This window comes from Tenrec ecaudatus, chromosome 2 (assembly GCF_050624435.1).
Source record: "Tenrec ecaudatus isolate mTenEca1 chromosome 2, mTenEca1.hap1, whole genome shotgun sequence".
Classification (NCBI taxonomy): domain Eukaryota; kingdom Metazoa; phylum Chordata; class Mammalia; order Afrosoricida; family Tenrecidae; genus Tenrec; species Tenrec ecaudatus.
Window position 1 is genome coordinate 214759514 of NC_134531.1, and position 18748 is coordinate 214778261.

Here is an 18748-nt window from a genome sequence, read left to right on the forward strand (position 1 = left end):
CAGCTCAGTGGGGCCACAAGAACCACCATCTTTCTACAGGTTTAAGAATGAGAATTGTTTTTACAGAAAAATTAAAATTGTTAATGTTTCTCAAGAAGGTTTGTAAGCCGTGCACTTTCTCTTTCTTTATTTCACATTTAACTCGATGGCTAGTGTGGAGCATCCTCATTGCTTTGCTTAGCTTCTGGAACCAAATGAGGATTTCAGCACAAAGACACTCCTAGAAACCACAGAAGGCAAAAAAGAGGGGAAGGAGGGTAGAGAAAAGGTGCATTTTCAGTGGTTAAAAATATGCATTCAGATTTTCTTTTGCTATTGCCTTTCTAATGAAATCGTTATGCCTCTTGTAGGCTAATATCTAAAATTCCTTGAATCTTCCATAGCTGCCTATTAAACCCCACAGCCATCAAGTTCATCGAGTTGGTTGTGACCCATGGCAACCCTCTGGAGGAGTTCCGAGATGGCAAGTGGCTGTAGGAGCACAGTCTCACCTGTCTCCTGCAGAGCAGCTGGTGGGTTTGAACCGCCAGCCTTGTAGGTAGTAATTCGGTGCTTCCCTGACAGGGCCGACAGGGCTCCTCGCACAGTTCTTCCATTTATCGAGTCCTTTCTCTTTTTTCGTAGAATTATTTTCTTGTTCATTTGGAGTTTCTCTCTAAGTTATTCTTTTTTGCATTGTTTATCATGCAAGTTAGGTTCTAGAAGCTTTCTGTATGTATACAGTACATGGGTGTTTTAAATCTATTTTCCTGCTGGACAGTTCACATCTGACTTTTTTTTCTCACTAGTCGCTCACCATGGAGCATGAAAGCGAGAGTGTAGAAGAGGAGGGATACTCTTTAAAAAGCTGTTGCTTTTGAGTCGACTCGACTCCCTAGTGATCCCACACGTGTCACAGTAGAACTGTGCTCCATACTATTTCCAATGGCTGATCTTTCCAAAGATGCACACACGCACGCACACGCACGCACGCACGCACACACGCACGCACACGCACACACGCACGCACACGCACACCTCAACCCCGCCCCAGCCCCACGCCCCTGTCTCTAGTGAACCTCCAACCTGTCTCTCAACAACTGAGCGCACAGCTGCCTCAGGCCTCAGCTTTCCCCTCTGTAGTATCACCCTATGCGACTCGCGTTTCAGTCGGTCTGTAAGCCAAATGTGAGCGCACTGAAGCCTTCTTCTAGAAAGTTAATTCTCTGACATCAGCACAGCAGTGTAAGAGAAATGCTAACTTAATTAAGTGGTCTGTTCTCTTACCTTTGCTTCTTATTACCATAAGCAATCATTTTCATTTTTTAAAATATGAGCAGTAGGGGGAAAATTGGGACTTGGCTAAATAATATACCTCCGTCTACTGTTCCACAAAAGACCCAAATGTCAATCAGGCAAAAACAAGATTAAAAAACACTTAAGACCTGGTAATGTGTGAGGTTGTTATAAAAAGTATCCATGCTTTTTTAGCTATAACATAATTTAATACATTGAAATAAAAGTAAGCTTTATTTTGATCATATAAATTCTCATTCCACTAGCATCTTTTTTTTTTGCCTTATTATCAGCCAAAGAATTTTTTTTCAAAATAATCTACTTCAAAGATTTGGAACAAAGCAACCATAATTCTCTTCAAATGCCTCTTTTTGTTACTAGGGCAACAAGGACAGTGCTGTTTTTCAGAGCCCATGTGATCACATGACTTCCACGGCCATGCAACACGTTCCCTAATAGCACAAACAAGCTATTGGCTGCAAGGATCAATAGTCAGACTTAGGGGTGGGGGTTGGGGGGGGTGGGGGGAATTGCTGGCCACTGCAAGCTCAATTGCCATAACTAATATTAAATAGGAAAAAGCACGGCCTAGAGCCCTTCTGACCATACAGAAACGATGTTTACTGCAACAAAATACAATGATGGGGCAGCGAGCAGATGGATGTCAACAAAAGCTTGCAAGGAAACAACACATCTGGGATAAATGGAGGGGAGTCAGGTGAGCAGACAGATGCTATCAGACTTACCTTGGTTACGGTCATCAGGCTCAGACCAGCTCTCGGTGAACTCCTTGCGATCAAGACGGTACAATTCTAGTAACAAGCCATGCACACATAGCAGCTCAGGTTATAGATCAATAACCAGCAGGATCACAGAAGCAGCTACTCCCTCTGCTCCCGAGCCACGTAAAGGGTACTGGGTTGCAAGTGCCTTTGTTGTTCCCCTCGTCCTCACACGTGTGGATGACAGAGCTACCTTTAGGTAAGGTTTCAAAGATAATGTGGGCAACAAGGTATCTAATGCAGAGCAGGATGTAATGAGACAATCAGTGCCACTGACAACATGGACCAAATCATCAGTACAGTAGACAGTACCCCCCTCACCCCTACCCCGTGCAGACAGAAAGTTCAGCAGATATGATTTATACTTGGCAACAGACAGAAAGAGTTCAGCCGTAGAGCTAATGCTCCTTGGGAAAGCCTATTTGTTACTAATCTTTATTTAAATGATCCTTCTCTGGAAAGCACATTCCTTTTCCGAGCTAATTCTGAGACAAGTAGCATATGGCACACACAGAGGGAATACTTTTGTTATTTCACAAAGAGACGTTCTATTCGTGGAGACCATTTTTCAGAATAGAAGTTAGAAAGCCTGTTCATGCAGAGCAAATCACAATGATGATGATATCGAAGGCCATAAAGGTGTGTCTTCACATTTAATTTCATTCTGATACGGTTGAGTAAGTATGACCAGGTATATCTCATGCCTAGGAGGCAATTCCACGGTGACTCCGAAGTCCTGGGAACGATGGATTTGTCTTTGAGTCAAAGTATTTTGGTGATTTGGGTTTGGCGAACGGCGGTCAAAATGTTGCTTCATATCTTGTGTTTCCTAAAAGAAAGGGCAAGGATTTAGGGTGAAGGCCGTTAAAAAGAGATGGAGATGTTCATCACCGTCTTCATTACTTAGCACACAATGCAGAGGCCTTTTCCTCCAGACACCCTAACTCAGGAGTTGCTTCCAAGTGCAAGGAGAGGAAATGACATTTTCGGCACAGGAAAACGAGGCTAGGTTTGCCCTTTTCTCTGTACCCAAACATAAGGAATTCAATCACCCCAATCTCGTTTCTCTGTTGCGTTTTCCTAGGAAACAGGCTGAATTCACAGCCTCATTGTGGAGGAGGGAATTCAAATGGCCCCGGGCTACGTTAATGAGCAGTGATGACACCAAGGTAGAATTTTCACCTTCCGTGGCTGAGATCTGCGTTCAGTCCCCAGTCAGTGCGCCTCACGTGTGACCATTACCGTAACCTGTCCATGGAGGCTTGAGTGTTGCTAAGGCATTGAACACATTTCAGCAGAATTTCCAGATGATAACAGGTAAGTGGAAAGGCCTACTGATCTACTTCCAGGGAATCCAAGTGAACGGGCCAACAGAGGAGTCTAAACGATAGTAATTTCCTGTACCATTTCTATAAGAAGGGTTGTGTAGAGAAAGAAGAGGGAATAATTACCAAAAAATACAACAAAACTCTTCTCTCCCTCAATGGCACACATTTCCTAGAAATCTTATGGACCATAGCATCTTGTGTCCAAGAAATGGCCCAATGGGGCTCTATAGGCCCTGAGGCTCTACATACCATAAAGGATACTGACCAGTGTCTTGCCAGGAGAGGCAGGTATATGTAAATTGTAATAAACTTTTCTCTTAATCCCCAGTAAAATGTAATACAATGTACAAATAAACAAATTCTTTAACCCCAGAATAATGTAGCTACCTGGAAAACTTGGAGAAATAAAGCACCGATAAGATCTACGAATCTTCTTCTTCTTCCCCTGGTTCTTCTTCTTTATCAGCTTCCTCTTCCTCTGCTTCCTCTGCAGCTCCCTCCTCGGCTATTTCTTCCATCTTATTTGAACCAAAAAAGAAAATATATCATTACCGAGAAATGGAAGAGTTGAAAGTTACAGTGAAAAAAGAAGTGTAAAAGGTCTGACTTGAATTGAGAGTGTCCCATACCCCTCACCCAAGACACACATGCACATATACACACATAAACACACTCACCCAGATGCACACACATGCAAACGTGCAGCGACAACAACCTAAATCCAAACTCCTCACACTTTGGAATGCAGCTACAGAGCAGGACATTAATCCTAGAGAGTTTCATGGTTTCTCTTAAGCACATGGTTGTCATTCAGATTAATAGACCATTCTCACCAAACTACCTTGACATTTCAGAAACGGAGATGCATTCACCGCCATTGGATCGAGGAGACTTTGTTCCCACTGGCCTGTGATCTTCCTGCATTCTGCATCATTGCATATGGTTGCATGAGTCTGAAGGGGGACTTACTAGTATCGGATTTGTGGACTTGGGTTGGATTGGGCTGGACTTTTTTGCGATATATATTAACTCCTTGCTATAAATCTCTTTCGTGCACATGAGTATCACTGAAATTGTTCATCTAGTCAACCTGGCCTAACACAGAGAATCTGAGAATGTCCCTTTGGATGGTTCATAGAATTCACGGATACTCTCTAAACTGAGTCATCTAACCTCGGAAATAACTACATCCCTGTTAGTCTTGGAATTAAGTTTTACCCAAAAACACAGCTCATAAACTCCAAGCTTAATAGGCAAGTCACAAATAAAATCAGGGGGGAAAAATAGGCAAGTCACTGAATAAGAAGTTTTATTTCTTTTCATGACTACACGGCTACAGTGTCAACCATATAAAAATAATCTGCCAACCTCTGAGTGCTACATTGATGAAAATTACCATAAAGCTCTTTATAATTAAGTCATCTCATAAAATAACCCCCGCCTCCAAAACAAATTTTAATTCTTCTTTAAAGCTCTCAAAATATAGTTGGTAGAATCTAAATGTCTCCAAAAAAAACAGGTAAGAGAAAGGCTTCATGTCGGCATCTGGGAAAATGAGTCTTGGCAGGCCTCTTCCCCTATTCATTTCCATCCATCTCCAAGAGAAAATAATGTTTTGGTTTTGAGGGAGGTGGGGTTGCTTCTTTGTTCTTTTTTTTTTAACTAATCACTAGCACCTAACAAGCAAGTTTCTGTCTAAGATTAAGTAAACTTTTTATTACTAATTCCAAAATAGTCAAAGCTCTATGAGTGATTTCCAGTTGTCGACACATGAGGTTGACTAGAACCTATGTAGTAGCCCAGTGGTCCTTGGACCTGATTGGGCATCAGAATTAGCTAGGGCCTTGTTGAAGCCCAAAGTGTTTGACTCAGTAGACCTGGGGTGGGCCCTGTGGCAGAGCGAGCAGTGAAAGCTACTGCTAGGACAGAAGCTGCTGGGCAAACAGCTACATTATCTGTGAGCAGTGGCGGTGGAGAGGTGGATAGGAAAGCTGAAGGCAGAGGCCTGTGCACGGCTGAGTAGTTGGGTGCACACCCAAGGGAAGGGCCTGCTTGCCAGGCTGAGAGAAAGGCCTGCCTGCTTGCATTACTGAGAGGAGTGGGGAGAGCTGTCCTGTACTTCAAAAGTGAGGGATATGCTTTCCAATTTGGGAGGAACATTCCAAACTTTCCCTCTATGCTTCCTGATCCTGAGCCTGTTACTGCCTTAAAACACCACGGCACTGTAAGTAATGAGGTATGATCATTGCAAAGAATGATTGTGCCTAGCAGAGAAGTCGAGTGTCCTGTGGGAAACAGCTGGTGTCAGAAACAATGAAACAGTTGTCCGACCTCCACCTCATAGCAACCAGCTTTGTGCTGATCCTGATTCGTGCTCCTTGGGCATTAGGCAGTTCCCTGCACCACAGCACACCAATCGAAGCTGAACCTACTGCCCTAGGGACCTCGCCATCAGAACCACTACACTAGCACAGTCTCTCCTCGCAAATCACAGAGCATAGGGAGGTACGACCAACCACCAACGTCTCCACTTAGCACTTGGTTATAGTTATTCTCACCCTTTTAGAGGCAAGTTATAATTTTACAGTAATGACACGGTTTAAATAAATGTGAAGGAAGTCAAGGAAATATGAAAATGAAAAAAAATAATTTTAGTTCTTTATGCAAACTTAGTGGAATAATACTCTGGAAAGACTCACTACATGTAACTCAAAATTTGGTCATAAATTAGGTTATGTACCTACATTATTTTGCAAGTGGCAATAAATTCCTACTCTAGTTTAAGAAATCATAGCTGGGATTTCTAAACAGGCAAATGAGTATGGTCATAATAGAAAGATAATAGGTAACTTTAATCATTAAATCCTTTTTTAAGGAAAGGTCCCCGTCCCACATCAAAAATTGGCAACAAATACACATTTATATAAAATACACACATACAGATACACACATGTTATTTCAAGTTAAAATAAATGTGTAAAACAGTATTTCCCAAAATGGCTTCTCCAGCCCCCTGGATGTCACTAGAATGATCCAGTTATTATTGTTGTTGTTGTGCTAGATGCCATCGCGTTGGCTATGCCCCATGGAGACCTATGCGAAGCAAAAGCAAAACCAGTCCTGCGCCATCCTCACCATTGGTCCCACCCCTGAGCCCACTGTTGCAGCCACAGTATGAATCCTGAGAACCTCCCTCTCCTTCACTGCTCACCCGCTGCTTTCTAAAACATGAGGTCCTTCTCCAGGGACCGGTCTCCCTTGACAACATGTCCACGTGACCTAAGACGAAGTCTCACCGTCCTTGCCACTAGGGAGCACAGTAGCCTTATTTATTCCAAGATAGATTGGTTTGTCCTATGAGCAGGCCATGGCGCTTGCAGTATTCTTCTCCAGCACCACAATTCAAATGCATTGATTCTTCTTCAATCTTCTTTATTCAATGGCCAGCTTTCACATGCAGATGACGCCCTTGAAAACACCCTGGCTTGGGTCTACCATAGTCATCAAAGGAACATCCTTGGTTTTCAATTAGCTCAAGAGATCCTGGGCAGCTACACATCTTTTGATCTCTTAATTCCTGCTTCCATGAGCTTTGATTATGGGTCTAAGCAAGACAAAATTTTTGACAACTTCAACTTTTTCTCCATTTGTCATGATGTTACCCATTGGTCCATTTCGGAAGATTTGGGTCTTCTTTACATTGAGTCGTAATCCATACCTAAGGCTGCAATCTTTGTTCTTCCTCAGCAAGTGTTTCAAGTCCTCCTCACTTTTAGCAAGCCGGATTATGTCATGTGCACGTGGCCAGTGGTTAATAATCCTTCCTCCTGGTGCTACATTCTTTTTCAGATAAGCCAGTTTCTCTGATTATTTGCTCCATTTACGGACTGAATAAGTATGGTGAGTGTATACAACCCTGTCTGTATACTTTTCCCGGTTTTAAACCATACGGTAGTCTTTTGGTCTGTTGACACAATTTCCTCTTAAGCCATGTACAAATTTCTCGTGAGCATAATGGAATTCCCACTCTTCTCAAGGTTATCCAAAGCTTGTCATGATCCACATGGTTGAAAGCCTTTACATAGTCGATGAAATCACAAGTAAACATCTTTCTGGTATTCTGTGCTTTCAGCCAATATCCATCTGACATCAACAATGATATCTCTTCTTCCACGACCTCTTCTAAGTCCACTCTGATCCCCTGGCAGTTTCCTTGTCATTGTACTGCTGAAACCTTTATTGGATGATCTTCAGCAACGTTTTGCTGACATGTGATATCTGTGATCTCATCCTATAGTTAGAGTATTCTGCTGCATCACCATTCTTTGGAATGGGTACAAATATGGATCTCTTCCATTCAGCTGGCCTCCAAATTTCCTGCATAGATGAGTGAGTGCTTCCAGTGATTCATCAACCTACTGAAACATTTCAGTTGGTATCCCATCAAAGCCTGGAACCTCGTTCTTGGCCAATGTCTTCCGTGCAGCTTAAACTTCTTCCTTCAGCACCATTGGTTCTTGCTCAGATGCTACCTCCTGAGATGGTGGACTGTTGACTAGGGGTTTTTCTGTGGGGTTTTTTGGATTTTTTGGTATAATGGTTGTATATTCTTTCCATCTTCTCCTAATGCTTCCTTCATCATTCAATATTTTGCCCATAGAATCTTTCAGTATTGCAACTTGAGGCTGGAATTTTTCTTCAGTTCTTTTGGTTTAAGATATGCTGAGTGTATTCTTCTCTTTGGGTTTCTAATTCTAAGTCTTTTCACATTTCTTTATAATATTTGACTTTGTCTTTTTTAACTTCCCTTTGAAATTTTCTGCTCAGCTCTCTGACTTCATCCTTTCTTCCATTTGCTTTAGCTACTCTACAATTAAGAGCAAATGTCAGAGTCTCTTCGGAAATCCACTTTGATCTTTTCTTTCTTTTTTGTCTCTTTAATGATCTTTCGCTCTCTTCATAAATGATGTTCTTGATGTTCTCCCACAGCTCATCAGGTCTTCTGTCATTGGGGTTCAGTTAGTCAAATCTGCTCTTGAAATTCAGGTGGGATCGACTCAGGGTCCTATTTGGTTCTTGTGGACTGATTTTCATTTTCTTCAGGCTTATCGCCCACTTCTCGATGAGCAGTTGATAGTCTGCTCCACGGCCAGCCCCTCGCCTGGTTTGAGCTGCTGATGTGGAGCTGCTCCATCATCTCTTCCTACAAATGTAGTGAGCACGGTTTGGGGTGTTCCTTCAGGAGAAGTCCATGTGTGTAGTCACCATTTGTGTTGTGGAAAGAAATATTTGCTATGAACAAATCATTGGTCTTGCAAAATTCTGTCACGTTACCTCCAGCTGCATCTCTATCACTAATTCATATTATCCAACTACTGCTTTTGTGGTTGGTGCATAATTTGAATAATAGTTGTATTGATTAGATTTCCATGAAGGCAGATGGATATAATCCTATACAGATGGCATTGTGCTTCATGATTGATTTTGCAATGTCCTTTTGACAGTCAATGCCACACCCTTCCTCTTGATTGTGTTAGTAAATCATGTGATTTTCTGATTCAAAATGGCCAGTACCAGTCCATCAGCTCCATTGTGCCTATGATGTTGATCTTTATGTGTTTCATTCCATTTTGACCGCTTCCAATTGACCTAGACTCATACTTTGCATATTCCAAGTTCCAGTCATTAGCAGTTTTGTGCAACTCGTTCTCCTTACCTTGAGTTATTCCCTCTCCGCAAATGAAGACCGCAAAGATGCCGCTGCCACAGACTTTACCCAACTCCTGTCAACATGACCGCCTCCACTGTGAGGAATCAGCTCCTCTTCGGTCACATTTTGAGTCTTCTGACCCAAAGGGCCCATTCTCCAGCACTACACAACAATGTTCAGCTTCCAATTGTTAGCCCTTTGGTATCTGACAGTGGTTCTAAGCTAGGCATAAGGTTTTCAGTGGCTACTTCCTCCAAAGTGGGGAGCTGAGTTCTTCTTCGTTGTCTGCTCTTAGTCAGGAAGCTCCCCTGATACCTGTTCACTGTGGGTGACCCTGCTGGCCTTGGAAACACCAGTGACATGGCTTCCAGCAGCACACCAGCCATCGCAGCACAACTAACTGACAGGTGTGTGGTGGAAGGATCCAGGGAGGACTGTCATGGCAGATACCCACACTTTTATCCTGGATTATTGCCTACACTACAAGAGTTTTTATTTGCCAGAGGGTCCTAAGTAGTGTTCTTGCTGAAAGGGAGCAGTATGCTAAATAGGTTTGGGAATCTGTGGAATATAAAAAGACTTTCCCCCAGCTTTGTCTCCCCCAAAGATATGCCAAACATTACAAGCTGTTTGCCAGCACATGGTGGAAGGTCAGAGGCTTAGAGATATTCTCCCTGAAGGTATCAGGTCCCACCACAAGTGGGGCCCACTCCCTGCTGTTAAGGACAATGGATTACTTCTTCTGGAAAGCTACCAGCCATTATTCTGGGCCACAGTAGATAGGGTTCATACCCTACTGATAATGGTTTCTATGGAGAACCAGAGAACAGGTCAAACCTGCTCAGTGACATCCAAAATTAGGTTGCCTCCCTGTCTCTAGGGTCTGCCCATCTTGTCACATGTGTACCCCCATCACTGTATTACCTATAGCACAATCCTTCCTGTGACGTTGTCCTTACCCGTAATTAGGAGGCTTGCACACCCCCCAAAAGAGCTATAAACCTTGGTTAGTAATAAACCACTCTTGTTCGCTCCTGCGATTCCCACCTTCCACATCCTCATGTGGACCACTGAGCGGGGCTGAGGTGAGCATGCTACCACAAAATATGTCTGACTCCTTTATTTCAATCTCTCTTCTATCTTTCCTATTATCTATGACTTTACTATAATCTTTAGTTGTTATTGCTGTACAATTGTGCCTACCGGAGCTGTGATGATTGGTTAGGGGCAGGCTACCCTGACAGGAAACTATGGTGTAAAGTCTCAATACTATGATGTACTACTTTAATTTTCTACTACTCTGACTGAGAACGATGGATATTCTTTAACCATAAATAACAAGCATATATAAATATTTAGTCATCCAACAGTTGGTTGAAGTCATGTTACAGAGAATAAATCATGTTACTTTAAATTTTACCCTCAATATTTTTAATACTGTTTTCTAATTTTTCTTTTAATATTTTTATTTTTCCATTTAAAGTTTCTATGCTCAATAATTCTAATTCTTAAGTAGATGCTTATTCTGTACAAGTTTTTTATCTTTGTGAGACTTTATTTTCTTACATATGAATTCTCTCACTTTTATGCATAAAATTTATTTTCTTAAATCCTTCATCCTGTTCAATTTTTTCTTTATAATTTTCATTTTCAATCTTTTCCTTCATTTTCTCATCCTTAGGTGTTTTCTCTCAAGGCCATAAGAGGTACAGCAAGGAGAGGAACCAGCCACACAAGGGGTTAGAGAGTCTTGTGTTAACTTTATACTGTCTCTCTTCCTCTTCAGTCCTGGCTTCTCAAAACAGAAGTTCTCACCAGAGCTTTATCAGGAAACCTGAGGGCACATCAGGTCTAACCCTTGATGGTACTGCTCATTCAGTAAGGGAGGCAGACTTCTACAGGATTCTGTAACACCACAGTTGATTCCAAGGCACACAAGCAGATGGGAACCAATATTCCAATATAATCTCACATTGAAGAGGCAGCTTAAAACTTCTTCTCAAATCAAAAATGTTCTCTCTGGAGAGATGACACTACAAATCTAACAGCCAAGTAGTTTCCTAATGCCCCATCTTCTAGACTCTTGATGATAGGCTGCAAACCCTTGGCATCCACGACTCACACCAGGAAGCACTGTATAATAGTGCTAGATGCTCTTACATCAGGGGCAGAAAGGACCAGGGAGAACAAATCTCCCCTTAATGACCTGGCCTGGCTGGGCTTTAATGAGAAGCCATTAAAGACACCTTCCCCACTGGAGGTTCAAGAAAGGGCTCATAGGCAAGCCCTTGTCCTCTATCTGTCTCCCTGTGATAAGTCTATCTCCAGATTATTTCCCTTCTCAGCAGACTAATGGAGAAATTTGAGTTTTAGGGTTCTGTTGGCTTCTTTAGTTCATGAATAACAGGAAGAACATGCCAAAAGCTGTAAGTCTCAGGCCTAAGAGATGCTTTAATTAAGCTGATTAAATATGTGATTGTACCTCTTTTGATGCTGTCTCTCCATCTTCTTCCTTAAGGCCATAAATAGAAATTAAAGGAAAAACATTAATCCAACTGAGTTTTAAGCTAAAAAATTAAGCAAACTATAATAAGACAAAAGTTAATAAAAGGGAAGGAAAGGTACATTAATTTATCCTTAATTTTATGGCTACATATCAAAGATAAGTAACAAAGATATAATTGATGACTCCCTACTTATTACATATATTATATTTCAAACCCATGAAATATTATGGAATTAAAGGCATTTTGTCATTGCTCATACGCCTGAGAAAATTAACTAATTAGCAATATTGCTCAATAATACATACAAGTGGGTACCCAAAAATCGGAAAATTTTTTCAGAGCTATGTATTTAATTTTTTTACAAAACAACTTTATCACATTCAAAGTAGTCTCCATTACACTTAATACATTTGTCAAATCTGCAATTCCATTCTTGGAAACTTTTTTCAAACTCATCTGTTTGGATGGCTGACAGCACCTCCCTCATTCCTCTTCATTTGTGGAAACAAAAAGAAGTCATATGGAGTGAGGTCAGGTGAGTCAGGTGCGTGGGGCAAGAAAGGCATACTGTTTTTTTTTGCCAAAAACTGGTGCACTGGGATGACTGTGTGAGCAGGGATTGTTGTGGTGGCAAAACCAATCCCCTGTCTGCCACACATCATGCCATTTTTGTCACACACTGTTACACAATCTTTTGGGACCTCTAAATAGAAAGCTTGATTAACAGTCTGACCTGGTGGAACAAACTCCGAATGCACATCAAAAACACAAGTGAGCATCATCTTGATGTTTGATTTCACTTGACACGTTTTGGGGGGTCAAGGTAATGATGGTGTCTTCCACTGGCTTGATTGATGTTTGCTTTGGGGGTCATTAGAATAGCACCGTGTCTCCTCACCAGTAATGCCGCTGGGAAAAAGTCTGGATTGCTTCAAACACCCAAAGCTGCTCTTTCAAAGCACAGCATGTTTCCACCAGAAACTTTTTCCGGGTCAGTCAGAACCTGAGGCACAAATTTCACAGCGACCTTCCTCATTCTTAAATCTTATGTTACAATTCGCTGACTTGAGCACCAAGATAGTCCAGGAAACCTCCCCATCCCTTCAATAGTCTGTCGTCGTCAGTCTTCGAGCACAAGTGCATGAATTTTGTCTACATTTTTTCCTGTTCAGGAAGTTGATCCTGACATCCAGAACAAGGTTTGTCATCAATTGACATTTCACCTTTTTACAAACTAGAAAACCTCTCATACACTTGAGTTTTCCCCGTACCGCTGCCCTCGTCAGCTGTGTTCAACGTCACAACAGTTTCTTTGGCATTTGTGCCGAGCAGGAAACAAAATGCCACAGCTGCACGCTGTTCTCTTAAATCGGCCGTCACAAAAACTGAGTTCCAGTAAAACTGCTTTTATGAAAAAATGCACTGTGACCAGAGAGAACCTTCCCAGCCGACACCACTGGGTGCACTATCTCACAGTGAGTTGCTCAACGCTCACCTAGCGGGGAAATTGTGTACATTGAAAGCTCTGCTCAGTGGAGCTTTTTTGGTTTTGGTTTTGGTTTGGGGTGGGGGGGGTACCTTCTTGTATACTTCTGTCTCTGCAAATCAGACTATACATCTACAAAGCTATGTCAAGTAAAATTCAGACCACATATTGATTCCTAAAAGTAAAAATGTACCTTCTGTCAGAACAAGATGATAACACTGCTGAGCCATGTGATCAACATGATGTCGACTTCAAGAAACTTGCCAGGGAAGAGCAGATGGGGTCACCAGGGGCCCCCATGAGTCTCCATTATTTAAGCCACCAGAATTTCTATTTTCCTTAGATCCAGATAAGAGACCCAGGCTAAATCTCCTGGAAATGTTGTTACTGTGAAGTGTCACGGAGTCTGCCCTGGTTCGTGTAACCCCATGTATTACAGAGTCGACTGTCCCAGAGGGTTCTCTAGGCTGTAATCTCTACAGAAGCAGATGACCACATCTTTCGCCCCCAAGTGGGTTTGAACTAACAACCTCTCAGCAGCTGAGCACTTAATCATTGCCACCTCTCTACGAACGGTTGTTCTTTCAAATCTACCATTGGCCAACTCATGATGATCCTGTGTGTCTCATAATACGCATTTGCTCCATAGGATTTTTAAGGGCTGATTTTCCAAAAGTAGATCTCCAGAGCTGTCTTCTGAGACAAACCTTGTGGTATTTTAACAACAAACCTTTTGATTACCATCACCCAGAAACTTCTCTTTTAAATCTAAGAAGGGAAGAAGTTCTTACCATCCTTTCCCAGAATGGCTCTGTGATAGACCTTTCTGGCCTGGCTGACCAGAGTGATAAACTTGCTTTAATTAAGTAGAGAGATGCTGTTATAAAGAGCAATCCCTAAAATTCTCTACCACCTTACAGTTCAGGCAGTGACTTATGGTCTTGCCTAGCTGAAGGCAATCTTACAATCATATAGAGCCCCTTGGCCAATCCTTTCTTTGGAAAAAGGAGGACATTAGGCCATAGAGTTGTCATTGGCCAAGAATAGCAGACAGGCAACAGAATTAGGACTTCTTATTACAGAAATTCTTATCCTTCTATGCTGCCTTTCAAGTCTGGTAACAGGGGAAAGGTTCTCCTTTTAATCATAGGAAGACAGTTATAGAGCAGTGGTTCTCAACCTGAGGGGCGTGACCCCTTTGGGGCAACCCTTTCACAGGGGTCACCCAATTCATAACAATAGCAAAATAACAGTGATGAAGTAGCAACACAAATGATTTTATGGTTGTGGGTGGGGGGACCACCACCACATGAGGGACTGTATGAAAGGGTCGCGGCCTGAGGAAGGTTGAGAGCCGCTGTGATGGAGAACCCTCCACACCTCCCCTCCCCTGACTCCGCCTCGTGTTCTTGGCCAGCTTTGGGGAAAGAAAAGACCCTTAGGTTTCCCAAAAGGAGCCCTCCCTCAGGTGACCGTCACCACGTCCTCCTGCACTCTCCAATCTCTTCCCCCTCTGGAGCCAGAAATATCGCCCTGGAAAAAATAAGCCTTACCACATTACCCTCCTGCTCCCTCTTCTCAGGAAAGCCACCCTCCTCAGAATGATTAAAGGCCCCTCACGACATGGCCCCTGCCCACCTTTTTTTAAAAAACATTTTATTAGGGGCTCATACAACTCTTATCACAATCCATACATATACATACATCAATTGTATAAAGCACATCCGTACATTCTTTGCCCTCATCATTTTCAAAGCATTTGCTCTCCACTTAAGCCCTTTGCATCAGGTCCTCTTTTTTTTTTCCCCTCCCTCTCTTCTACCCCCTCCCTCATGAGCCCTTGATAATTTATAGATTGTTATTTTGTCATATCTTGCCCTATCCGGAGTCTCACTTCCCCACCTTCTCTGCCGTCCATCTCCCAGGGAGGAGGTCACATGTGGATCCTTGTAATCAGTTCCCCCTTTCCAACCCACTCACCCTCTACTCTCCCAGTATCGCCCCTCACACCCCTGGTCCTGAAGGTATCATCCACCCTGGATTCCCTGTGCCTCCAGCTCCCATATCCTGCCCACCTTTTTATCCCCACCCGTCACCATTTGAATCACCTACAATTTGCTCACAAAAGTCCCACCTTTCGGGACACTGCTGAAAAATTATATTTTCGAGGAAGACTTTCCTAATCGCATAGCTGAGTTAGAAAACCCTCTATTGGCTTCTGTCTTCCTGCCTGCTGTGTGTATTCCTTGGAGACAGGAGTTGGGGCTTACTCATCTTCGAATCTCCAGGGCCTGGAGCCAAAGTGAGAGTCCAATAAATATGTATTAAATAGTCACGGTTCACTCTTTGTATATCAAAGAGCATTAATTTTCATCTGATCTACATGGAACCATGCTAAAATTCAAAACCACATAGAATTATTTATTATATTTTCTATTTTTCCAAATAGAATTGTAATGGTTTTCAGCCAAAACATTATTAATATTTCTTTTAAAATCAAACCCACTGCTTTCAGCTCTGACTCAAATAAGAAGGGGCTTCCGAAAGTTCAGAGAAAGATGAAAATAAAAGATAATGCAATTTTTCCATGATCTCTTTCAAGCCCCCTCTTATAGAGTAACTGCGATGGGATAGGATAGGATAGGATAGGATAGGATAGGATAGGATAGGATAGGATAGGATAGGATAGGATAGGATAGGCTCAGCTAGAAGAGCCTGCCTAAGAGTTCCCACAGCTGTACATCTTTATGGAGGCAGATCACAACATCTTTCTCCGGCAGAGCTGATAATGAGTTGAAAGTGCCGGCCTTTCAGTTAGCAGCCACATATTTTAACTACTGTGACAATAGGTGTCTTCATGGCAATCTTATAGGACAGGGTAGAACTGCCCCTTGTGAGCTTCTGAGATTGTAAATCTTCGCAGGGAGCACAAAGCCTTTCTTTCACACTACAGAAATGCGATCCTTTTAGAGCTAGCCTGTAGGGCGGTAGCGAGTCTTATAAGGAGCAACCACGAGTGTCAACTTCAACAAGTTCGTTGGTGGTGGTTGCTATCCCGTCTTCTCTCTCCGGGCGACCACATGGACAGCAGACTGGCACACGCCTGGTCCTACGGCCTTCTCAGGATCATGCTTGTGCTCGAATTCATTATTCTCGTCGCTGTATTTTGGGTCCCTTTCAACTTAAAGACCCAGATTCCAGCACTATATCAAAAAATATTCTCTTTTGATCCAGAGGGATTTAATTTGCTCATTTGCTGGTAGAAAACAAGGGCTTTTCCCCCTAGTCTGTCTTAGTCTGGAGGCTCGACTGAAACTTGCCTATTATGAGTGCCTCTTCTGGTATTTGAAGTCCTATGCCTAATAGCATAGTTTCCAGAATCATAGTTAGCTAGCACCAATTACGCAGGAACCGAACACTCTTGATCAATATCTTAACTGGCTCTAGTTCCTTGAAAAAGTGTTACATTGAAAAAGCAGTTACTCAAAGGGTTTATAGAAAGCCAAGAGCTTTGTCTCGGAGGGATCAAACAACCACTGGGTAACTTTGGCTCTACTCACATCCCCAGCTCCACCAACAGGAAGCTCCCTGGCACAGGGACTTGGCTGTTTTTAGTACCTAGAATGGCAACATTCAAATTGCCACCGAAATGCTGAAAATACATTTACTGTGGATGCTGCTCCTGCCTCCTACCCTCTGGCGATGAGGTAGGCTGCATTAATTAAGCAAGTAACTTAAACCTCCATCCCTAATACAAAATGACAGAGCTGTGAAAATCAGATACACTGTTGCCTGGATTAACTTTTATGGCCAGTAAACTCGTATACTGAGAAAAGTTCTTCTATAAGGATGATAATAATGTAGTCGATTAAGCCAAAATCTAAAGAGAAACATCTCAAACTAGGATATAAACCAATAACTTAATGAAGCACACACTGTAAAATAATGTGACTCTGTTATTCCAAGAAAACTACGAGGGGAGAAAGCTTTGAAAGCGGGGCCCTTTAGAACCGCTGTTCTTGCTCAGAACTTGACCAGGGAAAGCAGGCTACTGAAACCACCAGAACAAAAGACAGATGTCAACAGTGATCAGTGTCTGGCAGGGCAAAGGTACAGGAAGGTGGCTGATTCGGACAGGAAGCTGGAGGGCAGGCCCAGTGTGCCCTGCATGGGCATCTGGCCTCAGAAACAGCTGAATCCAGGGACATGCTTTCTCCAGCTCTTCCAGGATGCATGAATACATTTTCCTCTTTAAAAAGCTGTTTTGGGGGAAGCAGCGAAGGTATGCATTCAAGACTATGAATCTGTAGCCAATTAAGCCAGCGTCTCAAAAGATTTTTTGGATAAAATCATTGAGTTTTCAAAGAACACAACTTAAAACACGTTTGCCTTTATAAAAAGCCAACAAAACAAGTTGCGTTATTATAACATTCTCGTGACTCGAATCCCTTTCTCAGAGAATGCTGGAAACTGAAGTGACCTTCTGCATCCCTCCTTCATTCCTATGGGAACCACTCACCAAATGTCCCCGCTTATCCTTGGCCTCTCACCCTTCCCTGTGTATATTCAGTGGAGTCTGAAAGTCCAGGCAAAACATTCCTACCCACAGATTAATGGTCCTTTCTGTGCTTCACTTCCTTGCCACAACCTGTTGTCAAGTGGGTCTGCATCTTAAGCAAGAACAGAGGCTTGGGAAGATGGTCCAGAGCCCGGGTCATTAAAGTGGCTACTGGTTGCAATTTCGGTTTGTTTAAAAACCAACGTAATATACTTAGGTAAATATCCCTCCCCATTCAAACGGAATAATCTGAGGGTTTCTAAGTGTATTGACTGAGCACGTGCAATAATTGAGATGAGAACTGCCTGTCTATGACTCCATCCCCTGGCTCTAAGGTTCTCACACTACAGCCCCCATTCCAGAAAAGCAAAGAAAATTACTATGCACACCCCCAGCCCCCTGACAATTAAAAGTTTTTTTTACTATCACCCATAATCCAAGATAAACTGTAGGGATCTACTTTTGTTGCAGCCCCTTGGATTGTTCCAGCACCCACCAGGGGGCAGTATTGTCTACATTGGGAAACACTGATCTAGCGGACTTATCACTCACTCTACTTGGCATAGTGGTTACACATGGGGCTGCAATCCTCAAGGTCATAGTTCAAAACCAACAGCTGCTCCTCGGGAGAAAGTCGGGGCTTTCTACTCCTGTGAACAGTTATAGACTTGGAAACTCACAGAGGCAGTTCTACCCTGTCCCGTGGGGTCCCTATGAGTCAGCATCCACCTGATGGCAGTGAGTTTGGGTTTGGGTTGGTTACCTCTCACAGCTGCTAGACTGACTGGTCTTTTACCATTACACACTTTAAAATAGTTTTCCCCCTTTTTTCGTTAATCATTTTATTGGGGGGAGGGCTCTTACAAATCTTCTGACAATCCATCATTCAACTGTATTAAGCACACTTGTACATACGTTGCCATCAGCATTTCCAAAACATAAAATAGTTCTTAATACATAGCTAATGTAGGTGTGAAAGAAATGGTGAAAAACGATTAAGGTCTGTTAACAGACCTCATGTTTTGTGTGTATATGTTTTTGGAGACACAAATACAATTAAGCACTGACCTCCTGGCCAAAAGGTTGGCAGTTCCCACCTAGT

At 42.6% G+C, this 18748-nt stretch overlaps 1 protein-coding gene across 1 annotated transcript in view; it reads right to left on the bottom strand.

Moving 5' to 3' along the window:
* Nucleotides 1-2693: 2693 nt before the first annotated feature.
* Nucleotides 2694-18748, bottom strand: part of SH3BGR (SH3 domain binding glutamate rich protein) — a 103006-nt gene continuing 86951 nt past the window's right edge. The window contains exons 6-8 of the mRNA XM_075542279.1: nt 11578-11607; nt 3773-3903; nt 2694-2886 (exon numbers count right to left, since the gene is read on the bottom strand). Coding sequence (XP_075398394.1) covers nt 3808-3903; nt 11578-11607 — 126 coding nt within the window. The 3' untranslated portion in view covers nt 2694-2886; nt 3773-3807. The remainder of the gene's footprint in view (nt 2887-3772; nt 3904-11577; nt 11608-18748) is intronic.